The sequence below is a fragment of the Callospermophilus lateralis genome, chromosome 9, assembly GCF_048772815.1.
Source record: "Callospermophilus lateralis isolate mCalLat2 chromosome 9, mCalLat2.hap1, whole genome shotgun sequence".
Lineage (NCBI taxonomy): Eukaryota > Metazoa > Chordata > Mammalia > Rodentia > Sciuridae > Callospermophilus > Callospermophilus lateralis.
Window position 1 is genome coordinate 45,640,443 of NC_135313.1, and position 23,059 is coordinate 45,663,501.

At 33.1% G+C, this 23,059-nt stretch overlaps 1 protein-coding gene across 3 annotated transcripts in view; it reads left to right on the top strand.

The window, feature by feature from the left end:
* The window catches only part of Tfpi (tissue factor pathway inhibitor), a 77,302-nt gene that overhangs the window by 37,639 nt on the left and 16,604 nt on the right, over nucleotides 1-23,059 (top strand). For 2 of the 3 annotated variants that reach the window (XM_076866259.2, XM_076866261.2), the window contains exons 2-6: nucleotides 3,067-3,189; nucleotides 9,856-10,053; nucleotides 14,937-14,975; nucleotides 19,533-19,709; nucleotides 20,281-20,376. In XM_076866259.2, coding sequence (XP_076722374.2) covers nucleotides 3,069-3,189; nucleotides 9,856-10,053; nucleotides 14,937-14,975; nucleotides 19,533-19,709; nucleotides 20,281-20,376 — 631 coding nt within the window. In that variant the 5' untranslated portion in view covers nucleotides 3,067-3,068. Of the gene's footprint in view, nucleotides 1-2,330; nucleotides 2,404-3,066; nucleotides 3,190-9,855; nucleotides 10,054-14,936; nucleotides 14,976-19,532; nucleotides 19,710-20,280; nucleotides 20,377-23,059 lie in introns of those variants that run through there. The other variant, XM_076866260.2, reaches the window with a different exon arrangement.

Below are 23,059 nucleotides of genomic sequence, written 5' to 3' on the forward strand. Positions count from 1 at the left end.
GGAGCTACCACATTTTGCTTAGATTTATTCAGAGTTTTGAACATTCTCTAAAGAGCCCTAGAGTGCTCAAGGCAATTAATTTGAACAAAAGAAAATAAAACAAAGATATGAGGTCAATAGAAAAACACTGCTGAGTTGGATAGCGTCCTGGACCTGACACCAACTGGCAGTTGAATATTGGCCTAGAGTTTAGTGGGAAATGTGGAGCAACTATCAGTGGTGAAAGAAAAGGCAGTGGTCCAGGATTCATTGAGAAACACTGAAGCTGGTACACTAGTGGAAGAAAATCATAACACAGTTCTGCTGTTAGAATGAGTATGCTGTAACAGAAATGGCATAGATGATCACATTGGTAAATGTGATTATAAAATAATAATAGTAATCCATCAGTTGATAGTGGAAACAATTAATATCCCCCCTTCAAAAGTATTGAGAACAAGCATACAAGGACTTTGAAGAGAGAACATTTTTTACCAAATGTGACATCTAGATCCCCTTTGTTTCAATCAAATGGTTGTCCAACAAAAGACCACTTAGAAATGATTTAGATTTAAATCTAGTATTATTATACATCAACTCTAGTAGACAGACAGACCTAGGAAACGGTTGTACTGTTTATTAGTTAAAAGCATTTCACATACCTTTCCTAGCATGTCTCACCTGGATCCAATGTTATAAAAAAGCAAATGCCTATCTTCCAGCTTCCCACCCAACTTTGTCCAATTTTCTGTAAATTTTTTTTTTTATTAAAAAAAGTCTATTAAAAGGAAAAAAAATTCATTTTCAATTGAATTTTAGATAAATTATTTCTTTACATGTAAAGACATATCCTCAAAATATTTACTCTGCAACCATAAAACCTCCATTTTAAAAACTCTTTGTCAATAGATCCTGTGCTCAACAAAATTGTTTATATTATCATCCTCATAATTATTTTAGCTATAGTGTGCTGTAGTATATAGACAGTGCTTTGCCTGTTGACACTCTTCCTTCTGGAAGCAACAATCCCCTCCTTCAGGGAACTATGCTCATTTACTCCACCCCTAAAACATAATTCCATACACATACACATTTTCTTGTTCCATATTCCTGACTGGTTAAGGGCCCACTAAATTTTATTTAGGGCCCATTAAATCCATGAAGTTCTCCTGAGTGCTTCACTTCAAATGTATTAGGGTAAAGTGTGGCACTTTTTACAAATTGAAACTATGAATTGTTTGACCCTAGTGGATATAAAGAGTATTCACACTATTTGGATGGATGAAACTTTGTGGTTTAAAATTTCAAAAATGGCAAATGACCACGTTTCCAACTATGTAGAAAAAGTTGTGCTGCAGTGGGAGAATAAAACCTTGCAAATCGTTTAGCAGCAAGAGGAATAGCAGTAGTGTCCTAGCTCTGGTTGTTTCTGTCATGCAACATGTACCTACCCTCTAGTTCCCAGATGGGTCCCATTTTCTAGAATAAAGTCTAATTATCTTTGACTTAAATTTGTTCAAGTTTACTTTGGATCTTTGAAACCAAAAACTTAATGACTAAACTTGGTGAAGACGTTAGGCTTCCTTTTTTAGAGATAGTAACTTCATAGATTTGGAGTCCTAATTCTTGAATTCTTCACCAAGCACTCAACCTCTACCTAATTCGAGCCATGTAATGAAAAAAAAAAAAAAATGCTTCATGTTATACTCAAGGTATAGCAGGATTGCATATCATAGAATCAAATGGAAATAGAAAAACTGAAAAATGTCTTCAAAGATAAGATGATAAAAAAATAAGATGATGTTGAGCAGTTTAGTAGAAAGAGCCTTCACAATCACATAAGCATATATTATATATATATGTGTATATATGTATGCAAGCACACATATTTTGTGGATTCACTTAGTGTGCTATGACAAGATATATAATCCTGCCACTGACTAAACATCAGATATATGCTAAACTTTCCCATGTGTCATGAGAAAACAAATCATACATTTCACAGTGATTGTTTAAGGAAGCTTAAAGTAAAATTGAATTTATTACTCTTTTATTTAAGACTGCCTAAATTCAATGGTATACCTTTCCTTCGCATAATGGTGCATACTATGTCTGTGACTACAACAAACCCAGAGAAGTCTCTAAATTGCCTTGGGTGGAATATCTGACCCTGTCCTTGTGTTTACTGCTTTCCTTCCTGACTCCGCAGGCATCAGTGGCTGAACATGAGCACGTGTTACCTCTTTCCTCTTTTTCTGCTGCATGAACATTACACATTTCCTTTCACCTTTAGTTTCAAAGGAGAATTCATTTTGTTTTTAAGAGCTGCTTGTATTTTCCCATTATTATTTTGCTCTGGACCTTTAAATCATTCTGGAACAGGAAAAGCCTCACTCTCCTGCTGAAATCTGTTTCCGTTCAAGGGTAAGAAGGTTAGCTCACTACTTATAGTCACTTTTCTGTGAGACTCTTAAAACAGATCAGTCTAAATTGGGGAGGATGAACAGGCAAAGGGGACTGGCTGAAATGTTAATCATTTTGGGGGTCTACAGTTCTGTCTGGTAGCTCATAGAAAACCTGGTTAGGAAATGAGTTATAAACAAATATGTCGCAAAGGAAACAAAGTTGGAATTTCTGAAAATGTGTTTCCTCTTTAAAAGAGGGCTCAGAGCAAAGGGAGAAAGAACTATTAACTGAAAGTTGCATTAAGAACATAACAGAAAAATGCAAGAAAAATAAGAATAGCTGTAAGAACTATGGAAAGTATGATTGCACATGAAATGGACCTTAATACACACAGCTGTTCAGATTAGCAGTTATCCATGGCTCTTAGTCACTGCCCCTTGAAATTGTATTTTCAGTGTTGAAATATGACCTGTATACTTGTTAACTTTATTTACTAATAATGGTTTTTTCCGTAAATTTAAATGTATCCTACACATTTAAAATATGATTCATGGCATACATGATCTTAGAGATGTACACGTGTATGTATTTAAAGTCACAGAAATTTGCATTCCAGCAAGGCTAGAGATGGGCTCACATCAGCACTGTATTTACTGGGTATGTTTGACTTTTGTATTTCAGAGATGATTTATGCAATGAAGAAAGAACACGTGTTTTGGGCTTCTGTATGTCTGCTGCTTAGTCTTGCCCCTATGCCTCTTAATGCTGTTCCTGAGGAAGAGGAAGAACATACAAATATCACAGGTAAAATGTTACAAACATTTATCTTGTTTAGTTGGTCAAACTTCTCAAGTTTTTTTTCCCTTCATGTAGGAAAATTTGTTTTTTTTTTTAAGTCTTATTTCCCTTTGGACACCTCTTATATGTTTTATGATTATTTTTTAAACTCAGTCCTAAATCAAATTACCAAAGCAAGAAAGTCTCTGGGCTACAATATTAAACACTGAAGTCTCTCTGAAATATTGCAGGGAGCAAAGTGCTGAAGAAACATGATGCCATCGTTTAGCTGGGAGAAAGTAGTGTGGGAAGGAAAAGGAAACTACAGATACTGGAGATTTTAGCTATTCTCTCCTTATTGCCCATATTTCCAAAAAGAGAATTTCAGAAATGAATACAATGTAAGAATCTAGTCAGGCAGAGTTCCACAGGATCTTGTAATGGAAGTTAGTCCCAATCCCAAAAAAACTCTGAGTATAAAAATGAACATACTTATAATGAAAAATAGAACAAGAAAAAGGCTGCATATCATTTGTTATCTAGATTTATACTTTATGTAAAAGGTTATATTTTGTAGCAAATTAGTAAATTATTGACAGGCATCTCAAACTATTGGTAATAGAGAATATTAATATTGTGATAGCTCTATCATTTATTTGGTAGTTTGTGATAGACATTTCCATAAATACATATTTCAATTTTACATCTCTAACCACTTTAAATTGATGATTTTCAGTGTATTCCCTTTTAACAAAGATGTATGAATACATTTTGTATGTGTGTGTGTGTGTGTGTGTGTGTGTGTGTGTGTGTGCCTGAAACGGGTTGGTTCAAAGCAAACAGTAATGATTGAGACCAGATACTTAAGGATCTCACAGTTTCACAGGGTAGCCTGGGGGTTGACAGGCCATTTCAGTATAATATAGTGTACAGAACTTGGCATGGAAATACAGTATTATAAAAATTTCCTAGAGATTCAAGAAAATAAAAACCATTCTGTTGTTTGGACAATAGGAATGTGGACATTATGAGATGATTTTTAGTCCTTTATTTAACTCTTTTCTCAAATGGGAATGAGATAAGTAATGACATCCTGAAAGTTAGGGGGACAAAGGATGTCGAGGACAATATCCCAACAAGATAAAGACAGGCAATCTCACCTTGGGAGGTACAAAGAGAATGGGTCCCAGGGCTCCCAGTGTTCTCTCTGTCCAGTTTCTCTTGAAGGACTGAAAAAATGTATGCTAGTTATGTAGGAGCTGCCCACGGTCAGGCAGGAAACTGTTGCTGATGCCACAGTCATCCAGGAAACCAGAATTAGCCGTCAATAATCAAGTCAAATCTTAAAGTTACTACAAGGTACCTTGCTGACATAGATGGAAAGGAAACAATTTTGATTATAGCATAGACTTGAAGACCTCCTGGCTTATTTGTTACATAGTCTTAGTTTTGTTTTGTTTTTCTGTTTTATTTTTCATTGACCTTGCAACACCATGATACCACATCTGAATGAATTCAATTTTGGAGATAAAACTTGTCACATTATGCCAAGATCATACCATCACTTTATAGAAATATATTGTTTCATTGAAATAAGGTACTATCATTTGTAGGAAAATATGCAGAATTTTTCTACCTCTCTCACCGCCAATTGTAGACTTAAAAAAAAAAAAAAGTCAGCCCAAACAGCAGTGATGAGGATGTAGAATAAACTTCTTGATAAGAAAACACAATAATAAATAAAAGTATTGATTTTTTTAAGGCTTTGGACTAGGAGACACAAGATTAGCAGAACACATTTAGAGAAAGGCAGATATGTTTCAGCAGGGTTAGAACTGAGCAGGCCTGTGTTCACAGAAGTGGTTTTCCATTCATACCTTTGTGAAATTAAAAGTTATTTAAACCCTCTGAATTCCAGTGTTCCAAATTTCAAGTAAGTGTTGTCATACTTACTTCCACAGGGTTGGAAACAGCATAAAGGCACCTGGTACACTTTCCTGTCAAAGAGAACCTATCTGTACTGTTCCTTTTCATAGAAGTTGAATTCTTTAGTCAGAGAGCCAAATGGCAGGTGGCCTCTGTTACCTCAGAGCTCTAGATTCCCAGAGGAGTGACCCAAGGATGAGAGTTCTAACAGACAGGATGTGACATTTCCTCAGGCACCAGATAGTTTATTGAGTCTTTGATCCAACATCCCAGGATACATTCTCAACTAACTGTGGAACACAAAATACCTGGAATCAACTACAAAAATGGTTGAATGCAAACCATAATTTTTTGTGTGTGGCTACCCAAGATTCAATTACTATGATATTGCCCCTTGTGATTGATGCAAACAATCCCAACTTACAGACATTTTCTTCAGGTCTCAATTTCAAGTCTCAGGAAAGCTAGCCTTACTTCCCTCAGGTAGGCATCCTGTTACAGACTTGCATGGCACTCTGAATCTCCCAGATATTTATGTAAGTCTACAAGGTTTACACACTGCATGAGAGGAGTTGCTGCTACCCAATCTACTGCTCACTTGCTGAGATGCCACAATGCCTAATAGATACATGATCAGCAAAGGATTATTGATATTCAAATGATTTATCTAGGTAAGCAATGGAAAACAGGGAGGACTGCCTTCTCTTTCAAGTGGAGTGGTGAAGCACTGTGTGTCAGACAACACACAGAAATACTCCTCCATTTTAGGGATGCTGTGCTTAGGTGTGGGTCACAAGGTCAATGCATGGAAAGGTATTCTAATACAAAACTTCTGTAAGAAATGCCTTAAACTGTGCGTGGCAGTAAGGAATAATAAGAGGAATGATATTAATAAATACAGTCAATTAAAGTTGATAGTGTTTCTTTAGCCATTTGCTAGGGAGTTATCACCTTTCATTGTTGAAACTATTTTTATTTCATAAAGTAAATTTAAGAAAAGTGTAAATAATTGAGTAAAACTTTTATAATTAGATCTATGCCATAATATCAGTCATAAAGGTATGTGACAGTATCACACAGATACTAAGAATGAGTGAGGTATCTACTGTAAAACTGCTTGGGAGTTAATGCTACATCCATCACTTATAGTGTTACTTTGAGAAATATGCTTAATTTATGCAATGCTACTTTATAATTTGTAAAATGAAGATAATGTCAACCTCAGAAACTTGTGATCATCAAATGATATAATTATTTTAAAAAATTTGTATTAGAATGCCTTTTGTGTGTAGCTCTTTGTACTGAGTAATTACTCAGTAATATTAGCTATTGTTGTTACAATAACTACATAAGGACACTTTGGTTTGCAATCTTTTACTTTGTGGTATGCTGACACACTCTTGTGGTGAAGTTATTGAATAGCAGGCTGAATCTGGGGCAGGTGATTCCAGAGGAGAGCTGTAAAAGATTTAGCTGGATGATAAGGACTATCATCTATATTGAGAGAAAGCAGTGTAACTATTAATGCAAATGAATCTCATTTAAATCTTTGAGTAATAAGAATATTTTTCCTGAATATATTTGGAAACATGAGTATTATGTGTTTACCTGTGTATATCATAGGTGTCGATCTTTACTAAAGGAGTCTACCTGAAACACTGCTTCAATTACTGGAGTCTCTAAAGTTCTAAAGTCATATTTATTTGGGAATGAGAAACCATAGTATTCTATGAGAAGACCTGTAAAATTTTCTGAGTTAACAGTTTATAGATATAAGATTCAAAATGCCAGGCTATTTTTATTCCTGGTTCATTTCTTTAAAGTATTTAAGCAATTCTGAGGTCTGATTCTGACATCAGATATTTATCATATCAATAGGACAAATTTTGTCAGTACTCCCAAAATGTGTGCAGAGCATACAAGCTCATAGTTCCAATACTTTAAGTTAACTGGTTGGTCTCCTGTAAATCAAATATATCAGTTTGGGTCCTTAGGCAAAACTCTAGGTTTTCATAGCTTAGCAATTCAAAATATGAGTTATAGCATTCTAAAATTCTTAAGACAGGGAATATGAACAGAATTTATAATTATTTATAAACATATCATATCAAATAATCAGTATTTAAAGGGAGAAAATATTTTCTCCCCACAGGTCATTTTTGTTTACATATGGATATTTATCTATGGAAAGTATATTCAGCAACCTTCTGAAATACAAATTCTTAATGTTTTAAAATATATAGGAAAATATTTTTGAATAAAATTTTTAAAAAACAGAAATATCAAGGAAGAATAAAAGTCTTTAAAGAAAATGAGAAGTATGAATTTTAATGCACAGCATTAGGTATCAGAAAATGTGTGTGTGTGTGTGTGTGTGTGTGTGTGTGTGTGTGTGTTACTAGGGATTGAACCCAGGGTTGCTTTATCAGTGAGATATATACCTAGCTTCTTCTATTCTTTATTTTGAGGCAAGGTCTTCTTAAGTTGCCAAGGCTGGCCTTGAACTTGCAATCCCCCTACCTCAGCTTCCTGCCTGATCAGAAACTCTTAATATGCCACAGAAACATTTGGGAGACAATATTGATTTATCAGACAAGTTTATCAGCATAAAATATTAGATAAAGAAATAGAAAAAAGCAAATGAAATTAAAACTAGTATACATTAATGAATTGTTAATTCATTATGATGGAATTATTTGCAAATACTACGTATATTGATTGAACTTGATGACACCACGTTATAAGTAAAAAAAATCAAAAACTATATTGGCATCTGAGTATGGTGACTTATTGCTGTGATCTGTGACTTGAGAGGCTGAAGAAAGAGAACTGAAGCAAGAGTGTCTCAAAATTTTTAAAATGGTAATAATAAATTTAAAAATGGCTATTTGTGACTCAGTGGTTAAGCACCCCTCTAGTACCAAAAAAAAAAAAAAAAAGTATATTAGCAAAAACACAAAACTCTTTTGGCCAATTGAACAGAAACCCAGAAAAACTGAAATGCAAATGCTCAAATACACAGAACTCAAATTTAGTTAAAGGTTTGACCAATATTATAGCTTATTAATAAGGGAGTCCACAACAATGGTGTTTGGTGCTGAAAGTTTTTCTCTATCATAACAATCTTCTGTCATACATTAGGTCTATCTTATCAAATTTGGGGTCTGAAAAATTTATTATTCTATCATTCTGTTAGTTCAATTTATTTTATTTGAAGACAAAAATGCCAATTCAGTTATCAAATAGATCAAAATGGTGATCAAAAGGTTTTAAAGGTTGTATTGGTAGTTAAGAGAAAATTTACATATCCATAAACAATCACTGTCACATATAACAAACAGCACAAAGATACAAAATTCTGATAGAAATCTGTGTGTATGTGTGTGTGTGTGTGTGTGTGTGTGTGTGTGTGTACATACACTCAATACATAGACAATATCTGAAAAGTACTCTATAGCATCCTTTGGTCATTATTCAGTTGCACCAATCACAATTTTATTTATTTATTTTTTAGTTTCTTTTCAGTTTTTAAAAATGATAAATGAGATGATATGTATTTTCTGTGTATAACATGATGATTCAGGGCTGGGGCTGTAGCTCAGTGGCAGAGCATTTGCCTTTCACGTGTGAGGCACTGGGTTCGATCCTCAGCACCACATAAATATGAACAAATAAAAGTAAAGCCATGCTGTCTATCTACAACTACAAAAAAATTCTTGAAAAACATAATGTTTTAAAGTATATATGCAATGTGGAAAGATTAAATCTAGCTCATTTATCCATGCCTTTCCTCACATAGTTACCATTTTTTTATTTTTGTGGTGAGAACACTTTACATCCACTTTCAGCATTTTTTAATAAGAAACTACATTATTAGCTAGAATGACCATGCTGTTCAAGTGAGCTCCTGAATTCACTCCTCCTGACTAACTGAAATTTTTATGATTTGACCACCAGATCCCCAACCCATCCCCAACCAACTATAATTTTAAAGCTATCTCACTGGAAAATTCTGTAAACAGGACTAGGTATTTATTAATTAATATTACTGGACTTGATAAAAAATATATAATTTTAAAACTTTCATTTTTTTGTGAGTATCCTTCCCATAATAGGAAATTTTTCTGTGACTAATATAAGTAAATATTTGGGAATCAAATTTATAATTCAAGGTCAAGAAATTTCTTCATTTCATTTAAAACAGAAAGATGTGTTTGAACTTTTGCAACATTAATACACATTTTTATTAAAGATGTTTCATGTGTAAAAAGTGACACACATATGGATTAGGAAAAAAAAAACTCAAAAAAAAAATGCCCATTAGCATTTGTCTGTAAAACCTGAGTCAAAAGCAGAGGTCTCTATTCAAGTGAATGAACAACATTCTCTTAGTTAAGTTGCCTTATTGTCACTGTTGAATTCCATGTCTATCAACTGGTAAATATTTAATTAATTATAATTATCAAGAGTCTAAAAAAGATATACTATATTTTCTTTAATAGTTGATGAAAAATAAACTTTAACAGTTGATAAGGTGAATCTCATTTAGTGGGTTTATTAACTTTACCTTTTGGATAACTAAATAACTTGTCATGTTTTTCCAATGAGCCTGTTTTATTGTTGTCATACTTTCCCTAAAATAGGAACATATTAAAAAAGAAATGAAAAGAAATGAGAGAACATTATTATGGCTTTGGTGGAGGAGTACATGTTTTTTTACATTGCATGTTTTATTTATTTATTTATTTTTCCATTTTTACCTTCTAGATACTGAGTTGCCACCACTGAAATTGATGCATTCATTTTGTGCATTGAAGGCGGATGATGGGCCATGCAAAGCGATGATGAAGAGATTTTTTTTCAATATTCTCACTCAGCAATGTGAAGAATTTGTATATGGGGGCTGTGAAGGAAATCAGAATCGATTTGAAAGTCTGGAAGAGTGCAAAGAAAAATGTGCAGTTGGTAGGTTTCTGACCCCAAAATTTGGTGGCTATTGAGTCTAATCATAGAGTCGATAATCTCAGAAAAAAGTAATGGAATATTATTTTAACTTTATCAAAGAAACACACACACACACACACACACATTTTTGGCTTTCATGATCAACTACTATTTTGAGTTTTCATGTTATTATTATAAGCTGATTAAACCTGTTTTATTGTAGTCCACTCTTCTTTTTTTAAATTTTTTTTATTGGTTATTCAAAATATTTCAAAACTCTTGACATATCATATTTCATACATTCGATTCAAGTGGGTTATGAACTCCCATTTTTACCCCAAATACAGATTGTAGAATCACATCGATTACACATCCACATTTTTACATAATGCCATATTAGTAACTGTTGTATTCTGCTACCTTTCCTATCCTCTACTATCCCCCCTCCCCTCCCCTCCCATCTTCTCTCTCTACCCCATCTGTTGTAATTTAATTCTTTCCCTTGTTTTTTTTCCCCTTCCCCCTCACAACCTCTTATATGTAATTTTGTATAACAATGAGGGTCTCCTTCCATTTCCATGTAATTTCCCTTTTCTCTCCCATTCCCTCCCACCTCATGTCTCTGTTTAATGTTAATCTTTTCCTCCTTCTCTTCCTCCCTACTCTGTTCTTAGTTGCTGTCATTATATCAAAGAAGACATTTGGCATTTGATGTTTAGGGATTGGCTAGCTTCACTTAGCATAATCTGCTCTAATGCCATCCATTTCCCTGCAAATTCCATGATTTTGTAATTTTTTAGTGCTGCATAATACTCCATTGGGTATAAATGCCACATTTTTTTTAATCCATTCATCTATTGAAGGGCATCTGAGTTGGTTCCACAGTCTAGCTATTGTGAATTGTGCTGCTATGAACATGGATGTGGCGGTATCCCTGTAGTACGCTCTTTTAAGGTCTTCAGGGAACAGTTCGAGAAGGGCAATAGCTGGGTCAAATGGTGATTCCATTCCCAGCTTTCCCATGAATCTCCATACTGCTTTCCAAATTGGCCACACCAATTTGCAGTCCCACCAGAAATGTACAAGATACCCTTTTCCCCACATCCTCTCCAGCACTTGTTGTTGTTTGATTTCATAATGGCTGCTAATCTTTCTGGAGTGAGATGGTATCTTAGGGTGGTTTTGATTTGCATTTCTCTGACTGCTAGAGATGGTGAGCATTTTTTCATGTATTTGTTGATTGATTGTATGTCATCCTCTGAGAAGTGTCTGTTCAGGTCTTTGGCCCATTTGTTGATTGGGTTATTTGTTATCTTATTGTTTAATTTTTTGAGTTCTTTGTATACTCTGAATATTAGGGCTCTATCTGAAGTGTGAGGACTAAAAATTTGTTCCCAGGATGTAGGCTCCCTATTTACCTCTCTTATTGTTTCTCTTGCTGAGAAAAATCTTTTTAGTTTGAGTAAGTCCCATTTCTTGATTCTAGTTATTAACTCTTGTGCTATGGGTGTCCTATTAAGGAATTTGGAGCCTGACCCCACAATATGTAGATCGGAGCCAACTTTTTCTTCTATCAGGTGCAGGGTCTCTGATTTGATATCAAGCTCTTTGATCCATTTTGAGTTAACTTTTGTGCATGGCAAGAGAAAGGGATTCAGTTTCATTTTGTTGCATATGGATTTCCAGTTTTCCCAGCACCATTTGTTGAAGATGCTATCCTTCCTACATTGCATGATTTTAGCCCCTTTATCAAATATAAGAAAGTTGTAATTTTGTGGATTGGTCTCTGTGTCCTCTATTCTGTACCATTGGTCCACCTGCCTGTTTTGGTACCAGTACCATGCTGTTTTTGTTACTATTGCTCTGTAGTACAGTTTAAAATCTGGTATCGCTATACCTCCTGATTCACACTTCCTGCTTAGAATTGCTTTTGCTATTCTGGGTCTTTTGTTTTTCCATATGAATTTCATGATTGCTTTATCTATTTCTACAAGAAATGCTGTTGGGATTTTGATTGGCATTGCATTAAACCTATAGAGAACTTTGGGTAATATCACCATTAGGAAGAAAACACTTAAGGCTACAGGACAGTTTTAGACTTGCAATAAAATAAATGTTATTCAGCCTCTCTTCTTAGCTATGATTTGGTAGGAAAAGAACTCTTAGCTGTGCTGACTTAGTTGTACACAATGATCTTACAGCTGTTTTCTCTTTTGACAATGAACCTGAAAATTCAGTTTAAGACTATCATGGTACTAACTAGAAAATACTGGTCAACAGGAAAAAAAAAAAAAAACAGTTGGAATGTTTTCATCTCCGTTTATTCTTCAGAATAGGGAGATAATTGAAATACAGAAGAATCAGAGTCATTTTATTTCCCCAGCTTCTACCACAATGCTCCCCCATGGCATGTTTTTCGTATTTGCCTGAACAGTTGTGCTATATTTAGAGGCAGCATCTTCAGTTAGTAACACTAGATACCTTGTTTTGTGCAAAGCAGCAGCTGTGCATTCTCTCACCATAGATGTCATAGGAATGTCACTAGCACAGATCAGGCAGCTCGGTGGTCCTCAGTGGTACCATTGGGATTTGTGATTGCTAGGTCCTTTTTCAGCCGTAACAGATTTCTATACACTGTTTTCTCTTGTAAGTGCTGGGGCCAAGTATCCTGTGTTGATTTGAAAATCATTCTTGGTTATTAGATACCTTGGTTAGAGGCCTGGTCGGCCCATGTCTTTTTAATTCTTTTTTTTTTTTTTTTTTATCTTGGAGCCTATTTATTTTCATCAACTGGTCTTTTCTCTGACACATCTGTTTCCTTTATTTTTTCTAATTCAGAAGTCTTATTATTCAACATTGTGCAAAGGATTTTTTCCTTAGAAGTTATCAAATATAATCATTTGTCATTAGTAACATCCCATCTTCTAAACTTTCAGAACATCATAATGGATAAGCACACAAATAAATGTAAATCTCTTGTCGTCATTCACTGTCTCTTCAAAATCCACTTAATATTGTTGTATGAACCCTGGTGTTTTTTATACAGTAGGATACTATTTGGGATATAGCTGGTGTATAGAAAAAATGCTGCTAGACTTAAAAAAACAACAACAATAACAACAACAACAACAAAAAATCCCTAAGGAAAGAGTTATATCTTGAGCCTTGATGGATTAAGTACAGCTGGGTATTCATTTCGAACATAAAGAACTTTTAAAAAACTGCATAAAATATATAAGGCAACTGTTTCTAAACATTAATCAAAAGGTAGTACAGGATTATAATCACTGAGAGAAAGGAAATACATGAGGTGAGCCTCACAGTCTGCCCTGCTTTCTGCATGAAATCATTCTAGACCTCTATTAAGGGGAAGGAACCCAAAAGCAGCACTGTATAAACTTCCACTGAAGGAGATGGAGACTGGGGATTAGGAGGTGGGGGAATATGTAGCTTTAGTAACAATATATGGAAGACAATAAATTTTCACAGAGGGAAAATAAAACTCAGAAATCTGGATAGAATTCCCTCTGAGTGTGTCTCTAAATAAAATTCTTCACTTATTTAATAAAAATCTGATGAGTTTGAGGAAATAATTATCAGGGATGTATTAATAGAACAATTTCAGAAGCCCCCCATAATATAAAACTATATAGAATTTAATTTTATAATAGAACTAAATTATACCTAGAATGAAGAGTACTTTGGATTTTCCCCAACAAGTCTTCAAGACAAACCTTGAGACATCCAACTGATCCTCAAGTGACTTAACTACCCACCAAAACAAGCTTCAACATTCTTTAAATGAAGACAATAAAATCCATACATCAGTAGTATGATGGTTTAAAAAAATTATCATCCGTCCTTGCAAATAATGTTAAACGTTTAAAAAAACATGCAAATTGTGATCCATAACTAGGAGAAAATAATGACTGGATGAAATAGGTAGAAACAATAAAGGTGACAAAGGTAGCAGCTAAGAATGTTCAAATAGCTATTACAAATACATTATAGAATTTGAAGAAAGCATGAACATAGTATGGGAAAAACTGAAAAATATATTTAAAAAAACTAAATGGAAATTCTAAACCTGAAAAATATAATATATAAAGTAAGAAAGTTCAAGTCCACAGAAGAAAATATCAGTGGACCTAAAGACAATGAAAGAAACTGTTAAAATGAAGCACATTTGACCCACTACCCCGCCCCCTCCAAAAACCAAAAACAAAAAAGATGAAATCCTGTCATTTGCAGCAACACGGATGGAACTGGAGATCACTGTGTTAAGTGAAATAAACCAGACACAGAAAGACAAGCACCACATGATCTCTCTCACATATGCAATATACTAAAAAGTTGATATCATAGAAGTTCAGAGTAGAAAGGTGTTGCCAGAGGCAGGGACACTAGCAAAGCAGAGGAGGGTATCCTGGGAGAGGTTGATCAGTGGGTCTTAAGTTACAGTTAAATAGGAGCAAGCAGTTCTGGTATGCTATTGCACACTAGGATGACAGATGACACTAAGTGCTATATGTTTCACAAAACTAGAAGAAAAAAAATTTAAAGTTTTCATTCTAAAGATATGATTTATTTTGAGAAGATATGTTTAACTTCCTTCAAACCTCATATGCATGTATCAAAACAGCACATGGAAACCCATTACTATGTATAATTTTATGTCTTTATTTATTTGTTAAAGTATATTTCTTAAATGTGGTGGATTTGTGGTTACAATAATTGGAAAAATAATCTTTGAAGGAAATGAAAAGAATCTTAATTCTTAAGGTATTCTGTACAAGGATAATGTAAGTGGTAATGAATATATTATCCTAGTTTGTTAAATTCAAAGTCACAATATTACATTATAAACTCTTGCAATTGATACACATGTATTGTTTTTATTGCAGGTTATCCAAAGAAGATATCAAAGAAGACATTTAAAAAAGGTAAACATTCATTTACATTACATGTTAATGGAATTTGTGCAAAAGGCATTTAGATATTCAGTTCTTAGGTTTCTCTGATACAAGGTTGATCATACATTTATATGATGCTTGAAATTGTGTTCTGTTTCCATGGATCTGATGAAAAATAGGAAATAATTTACATGATATTTGGTGGAAGAGATTCCAAACATTGAATTTGTTCTTATTCTAAAGCATCATGGTATTTAGAGTTAGATTACTCAGAATCCAGAGCCACACATGCTATTTTAACATCTTCCAATAATGACTTAAGTATTGCCTCTCCAGTAAATTGCCTTTCCAGTTTAGGTATTTACTCTCCAATCCCATGTTAATCTCAGCATTGTATGGTTTTAGCAAATTTCATTCAATCTCTACCTGAATGGATGCTTGTCTCTGAGTTGTTAATAGGTTTATATGCAAAAAACAGTGGCGCTATATAGCAATTAATAATTACCTTTTCGGCATTATTTTCTGTGCATGAACATCTTTGATTTTATGGTTTTTAAAATAATTATTTATGATTATTTATAAGAACTGAGTATTTTTAGTGAATATATCATAGCAGGACAAGAAACAACATTATAAACAGATGGAAAAAAAAGCAATTTCCTCTTCATAAAGGTTTAGAAACTGATTTATTCCAGTTACTATTTATGGCTTTTTACATTTAAACAATGAGAAGAAGTTATTAACTCAGAATGTGAAAAAATACAAAATTTAAAGTTCATTTTTTTTATTTAATTGTGGAGGAAAGAGTTGAAAATTTATAACTTATTGATATTTTTTAGACATAACTCACTGACCAAAATTTGAATCCAACTGTATAAATTCAATGGCAAAATTTTATAAGCAACATGAATTTATAATTTATTTATAATTTCTAAAAATTTATTTATAACTTCTAAAAATTGCTACTTGTAGGGAAGTACTGACTATCACTTCAAGTAAATGAATTTTTAACTGTCTGTAATTTCAAAGAACACAGCATATTTAGAAAGGGAGTTTTATTTACGAAATATTTTCCAACTTCTATGATATCAACTTTTTAGTATTCCATATATGAGTGAGATCATGTTGTGCTTATTTTTCTGTGCCTGGCTTATTTTCATGAAAGGAAATACCAACATTTAAACATTGACTTTTCCCAAAAACAAAATTAGAAAAAGTATATGCAGGTAAATTTTTTACTATAAAATTTTCTATATAATGTCTTTAATAATTCAAAAGTTAATTATTCTTGATTGATAAGAAGCATGGAAACTAGATAATAAAACTCTATTTACATGAACATTAAAAATGATTAAATGCTAAAACAGATATATAAGGAAGACCTCAATCAACTTGAAATTGAAGACTCCGTAACATTGAAATAGTTGCAAAGACAGTAGAAATTCATTTCAGTGCCTTGGAAAAAGTTTGTTGGAAAGCAATTTCCAAATATGCAGGCCCAAACAAAAGTTCACATTAGAAATTCTATGCTTATGAAAATTTGTATATAGCTTAGAATGTACTTTCTGTGACACTCAATTTTAAGTTCAAGTTATAGCAAACAAGTGTATGCAAATTTGAAAGAATGGTACTTCTTTTATCTACGGACATGGGAAACTAATTTCTTGCTTTATAACCATATTTTAATTTGTAGGCCTAAGAAGAATCATTTTACATGTGTGCATTTTCAACTGTGCACTTAAATAAATTCATGGGCTGGGGATGTGGCTCAAGCGGTAGCGCGCTCGCCTGGCATGAGTGCGGCCTGGGTTCGATTCTCAGCACCACATACAAACAAAGATGTTGTGTCCGCCGATAACTAAAAAATAAATATTAAAATTCTCTCTCTCTCTCTCTCTCTCTCTCTCTCTCTCTCTCTCTCTCTCCCTCTCTCACTCTCTCTTTAAAATAAAATAAAATAAATTCATGTCTTCCAATGGGGCCACATATGAACAATAAGAATTTTCAGATGCAGAATTTGTTAATTGTATATCAGCATAAATTATATTTAATATTTTGTTCTTTATAATCAATATTTTATGCACTTCTCTTAAACATAAAACTTTTATATCCTCTGTTAAGATTACATAAAATTTTATAAGTACATACCGATTAAAACAAATCAAAATGATAATAGTTGAATGTATTCTTTCCTTTACCTTATAAAAAAAATACTATAAAAATTTAAAGAATTGTGGCTTTGTGTTAGAGCACTCGCCTGGTACATGTGAGGCCTTGGGTTCGATCCTCAGCACCACATATAAAAATAAATAAATAAAGGTATTGTGTCCAACTACAACTAAAAACTAAATATTTTTGAAAAATTAAAGAATTTTTTGTATTTCCTTCCCCCATATATTTCACTTAACTGTAAGTCATAATATCATTCACTTCGAAAAACAGGTATATTATGTGGGGAAAAAAAAAAAAAAGATCAACAGCAGGCATAATGAAGGAAATGCAAATCAAATCACAGTGAGTTTTCACCTTGCTCCTATGACAAAGGATATTATCAAAAAGACAAAGATAACACTGTTATCAGGAATGTGAATTTGTGTGGTGCTATGTCAAACAGTATGGAGAGTCCTCAAAAGTTTAAAATTAAAGATAGAAATAATGGATAATCCAGAAGTCCCACTATTGGGCATACATAAAAGGTAAATGAAATGTATATGCTGAATAGATGGCTACACCCCCATGCTGACTGAGGTACTCTTCACAACAAGCCAAGATACGGAATGAACCAAAGTGATCATCCACAGATAAATGGACAAAGAAAACATGATATGTTCTAAAAATGCAATATTATTCAATCATAGAAAAGAATGAAATCCTGTCATTTACCACAACATGGATGGGCTTGAAGAATATCCAGTAAATAAGCCAGACACTGAGAAACAAACACTATGTTTTCATATATATATATATATATATATATATATATATATATATAGTACCTAAAAATGCTGACCTAAAAACAGGGTACAGTAGTGGTTACCAGTAGAGGTCAAGGTGATTAGGGGGGAGTTATTGGGAAGATGTTAGTCAAAAAACACATAAATACAGTTGGATTGGAGAAAACTTTGAAAAGACCTATCATCCAGCATGGTGGCTATAGTTAGTGACCACATATTATAATCTCCAGGAATGCTAGTAAAACGGGTATTAAGTGTTCTTAGTACAGAAATGATAACCCTGGGAAATCATGCATGCTAATTTTCAGCATGTATATATGATTTAAGGCATCATGTTGCATGCATTAAATACATGAAAATTTAACTGTCCATTTAAGTAGATACTTCTGAAAAATAGGAGAAAATAGGGAAATCATACTAAGATTTACTTTAAAAAAAGAGAGGTGATAAACATAAATTGACTTCAAATTGGTACATTTAGAATTCATAGATGATAGCTTTAAGTTATACTAACATAGGAATTTTTATGTTAAAAATAACAACTTTTTAATAGGGGATTGCTGCTTCTCCAGATCTGCAACTGCTGTAGATATCATTTACATCACAAAATAATTACTTTTTTCATAGTATATTACTGGTGGGCATTGGTTCCCTGAGATAGAAGAACAAGTTACTGTAAGATATAAACGCAACATTTAGCCACTATAATACTGGAGTTACAAGAAAAAGTGGAGAAACTGGAGCTTTGTTCACAATATTCAAGCCCAGTGAGCTTGGTGATCATAATCATTTGAGAATCAGCTAGATTCTCTTTACAGAGTATGCATGTAGAAAGAGCTTGCAATGTAGATCATTGTATCACAACTTTTGTGACAGCTGTGTTTAGCCTGGTTGGAGCACTATCAAAGAAGTGGTATTAGATTTTGCAAAAGCCTCTTCAATCCCTGAACATGTATTTCCTTTCTGCCTCTGCACTGTTGGAATCATTCCAGTGCTTGAAGAAAAGAAAAGTTGCAGCAATGGAGGATGTCATACCTACCACAGATATCAATTTCAGCCTAAGAATTCAGGAACTTCTAAGAATAACCATGAAAGCTTCCGTACCCTTCGAATCTTCTTTTCCAAATTTTAAAATTTAAGCCATTCTTAATGAAGCAATACATGGTACTGCATTCCCTAATGATACCCTACACCTCAATAATATGAAAGATTCGTAGACCTTTCCTAAATATTGATGCACAAAGTTCAATATAAATAATTAAACTAAAATTTACCATCCTAATTTGTAATTCCAAAACAAGGACAGCACATGATAAAATAACCCCACATCGTTTATTCACTCCATTCATGAAAAAAACGAGCTAATTCTCTCTTGATTTATTGTGAGAAATGTAGAGATTGAAAAGCTAATTTAAAACCTGTGTGTGACAATGGTTGTATAATCATTATTCTAAATACTACAATAGATATGGTGAATAATTTGCACATTATACAGTTTCCAGAAAAATCAGATTTGTACTTATTATTCTTCAAGTTTACTCTTTAAATATCAGCTAGTTATTAATAAATTTAGTGGATATAACTAAATTATTTACCAAAAAATACTACTTTCTGATATTTTTATAATTTCTAGAAAAGCCAGATTTCTGCTTTTTGGAGGAAGATGCTGGAATCTGTAGAGGTTATATCACCAGGTATTTTTATAGCAATCAGTCAAAGCAATGTGAGCGTTTCAAGTATGGTGGGTGCCTGGGCAATCCAAACAACTTTGAATCGTTGGAAGAATGCAGGAACACCTGTGAGGATGTTTGTAAGTTCATTTCCATCTCATTTTAAACCATTCATAGGCACCCTTTAAAAATAAGGCATCATAGAAGACATTCAGATTTACCTAGGGTTTGTTTTAGCCACGTAAATGAAGATAGTCTTGTAATAATTAGATCTGAAAGAAGTTCATTATTGATTTTGTTTTTTGAACAAAACATAGAGAATTAAGACATTTAAATTGTTTCCATAGATCTCATATTATCTTTATGACATATTATTTAATTTTCCTTACACAGAATAGTATAGTATAATTTTGGCATAATTGTAGGCGTAGTGACATACTTTATTCTTATCAAAATTTGGAAGCAAATATTAAATTTGAAACAGCCACCTTAAATCAATAAGTTTTATCTATTCATTATTAAGGAGATGACGTACACATTAACTGTTATATTTTATTTTTAACCAAGAACATGGAAACATTACCTTATGTTACATTCCCTATTCAGTATTTATTAATTTAACATAACAGTGTGAGTAAAATTGTGCTTTGCTTTATGTGTACAAATATAAAAATATTACAATATTTTCATATTGGGCTATACTTTTTCCAGTGAATGATTTCCAGGTGGATGATTATAGAAAGCAGCTTGATGTTATAAACAATATCTCTGTGACTTCCCAACCTACCAAAGTTCCCAGCCTTTGGGGTAAGAATCTCATTTTTTATTTCAGAAAAATACTAAAATAGTAATAGTGAAAATGGATTGTGTATTAGAAGTATTCTTTGTTAAAAAAATAGATCCTACTTTTTAATTTAATAATGGGCATGTTAAAATAGTAAGATTCTAAGTGTGTAAGACTTTTAATCCTATAAAAGTGATAATTTTCCTAATCTCTTTTAAAGTATGCTTTGAAGTAGGCTTTAATGTACCACATGGAAACTTTCATATGATATTTAATTTGGTGCCAATTTTATGGTATAAGATAGTACTAGGGATTAGCTTCACTATATGATGATAAATCATTGAATTGAAAGTGGCATGTCAAAAGTGGTCTAAATTGAGCATTGACCCTGGGCAAGTTCTCTGGTATTAGTCAGAGGGCACATTACAAAATGTGTTTTAGTAACCATCCCCAAAAGGCATGTCACTCTGGACAGAAACTTCTTTTGGACTTCTTCAGGATTCCCATTTGGATTCTACCCTGTTCATATATTTATTAGATTTTTTAAAAGGATAAATGAAATGTTCCCTCAAAACACAGTGCTCAGAAAATAGTGAGAGTACTGGAAAATAACAGAAAACACAAATATCTGGACAGTCAGAAACACCCTTAAAAAGTAGAAAATTAACAGTATAAAGTTCTACCTAAATTTTAAAAATCACAAGTTCATTCAGAAATTGGGGATTACACTTAGAAGCAGTCCATCTAAGTATGTCAAATCTAAACTTCACATGAGATGCAGGTATTTCTGTGGCTATTAAGATTATAACCTTAGTATAAAAATAAATAAATAAGAGTTTGGTCCAGGAGTTAACTACCCTGGTCATGTGTTTGAATCAGATGGGATTCACAATGAAAATATCATTTATTTATAACAAAAAAAAATAGTAGGAAAACAAAATTTCTGCCCAGATGAATTTAAAGCACTGCAAAGGTTGCTTGAGAGTTGTCTAGAATGAGGTCTGTCAACATCCAGATTAGACCCACAGCTACCCAATCACCTGTGACTATTGCTTTAGTCTGAGAACCACACCTTGGGAGTCACAGAGAATTTGAAACATGCTTAAGAATGACTGGTAAGTGTAAGGAGACTCGAGATCTAAGATCTTGCATATGTTCTCAAAACCTGAAATTCTCTTAAGTCAGGTTGTGTCTGTACACTTCTCACCCTTTAGTCCTGCCCAATCTGGACCTCCAAATCGACACTCGCATCCCCACCCTTCCCTGTCCTCCTGATTAATGAGGATTAGTATTTGAAGTCTAACGCATAGCTATTTCCCTGCAAAATGTTTGTTTGTGTTGTGAGATCTTCAAGAAAGAATGGTTGTCTCTCAGGTTAGCAAATTCTTTAAATCATAGGTAGTCAGGAGCTGCTTAACACATAAGAGGCCATAAAAGGAATGAAAACGTTCTCTGGGAGTTGAAAGATGTGCTAAATTCAAACTGTCTTCAGAATTTTTGATGTTATAATCAGGGAACTGCCCTTAACACCAAATTGACCTATGTTTTATTTTTTAAATATTGCTTTCCTTATAATGAGTATCTTCCTGTTTCTTTATTTTTTTATCTGTAAAAATAAGTGGTTTCATTGCATGGTTTATTTCTACCAGCTCTATATCTTTCAAAGATGTTTTGTTTTATACACTTAAATATTACATGTTCAAAGGAATTTTAAATTTTATTGTTTTAAAAGATGTGAAAGTTTATAATGACAAAATTAACAGGCTTAAAGATACATGTGATACAATAGGTCTACAAATGTATGAAATCGTTTTTCAATACTTCAGTATTGTCTGTTTGAGTCCAACACTAATTAAAGGGGAGATATTAAATCAGTTATCATTAAAATAAGTAGAGTAGTTTAGGAAATAGTTTTCTTTTGCCTCCATGTTTAATAAAGTATAAAATTCATGGTTTTTTGCAAATGTACTACCAAGAAAAAAAAGTGGAGATGAAGAAAGGAGTGAGAATGTAATTTAAACAGGCTTTAAATACTCTGATAGATGTCCATTCTATGCTTTCATGAAGAAGCATATTGAAGTGTCATAAATAAATAAGTGGTTATAAAATAAATTATTAACTAAGAAAGAAGTAAAAAATGAAAGTACATATTTAAAAGAAACTATAAATAAGGATTTTATTTAAAATAGTAGGCATTTAAAATATGTTTTCATAGTAATTGCCTTTAAAATTAAGGCAAATTCTTCCTTCATTTGTTTAGAAAACTTCTAAAATTTTGATTATATATATTTGCCTCAAAAAAATCTATATTCTAACCGTTTGATACTTTTTCCTCTTTTTCTAGAAGCATGAGACATATTCTTTTCTTTGTCTTTTGTTTTGCAATCTTCCTAACCTAAAACATGAAATAATATTAAAATAACTACTTTGAGAGTTTTATATAGTAAGGGTGGCTTGGCATGGGGAGCTTAGCAATGAAGCGAGGGCTGCATTCTTCCTAAGACCTGCAAGATCCCTGAGCTGCCCTGTGCAGGATGCAGAAGGCAGTGTGGGGATATCCCTCCTTTCCATTCAAAACCAAGATAATCCCTTCTCTGCTTCATCCAAGGGGTGTGCTGACATTTATAAAGGTCTCCTAATTTCTCACCTCAAAAAAAAAAAATTACATTCATCACTGCTTGCAATAATCTTAATACATTATATGAT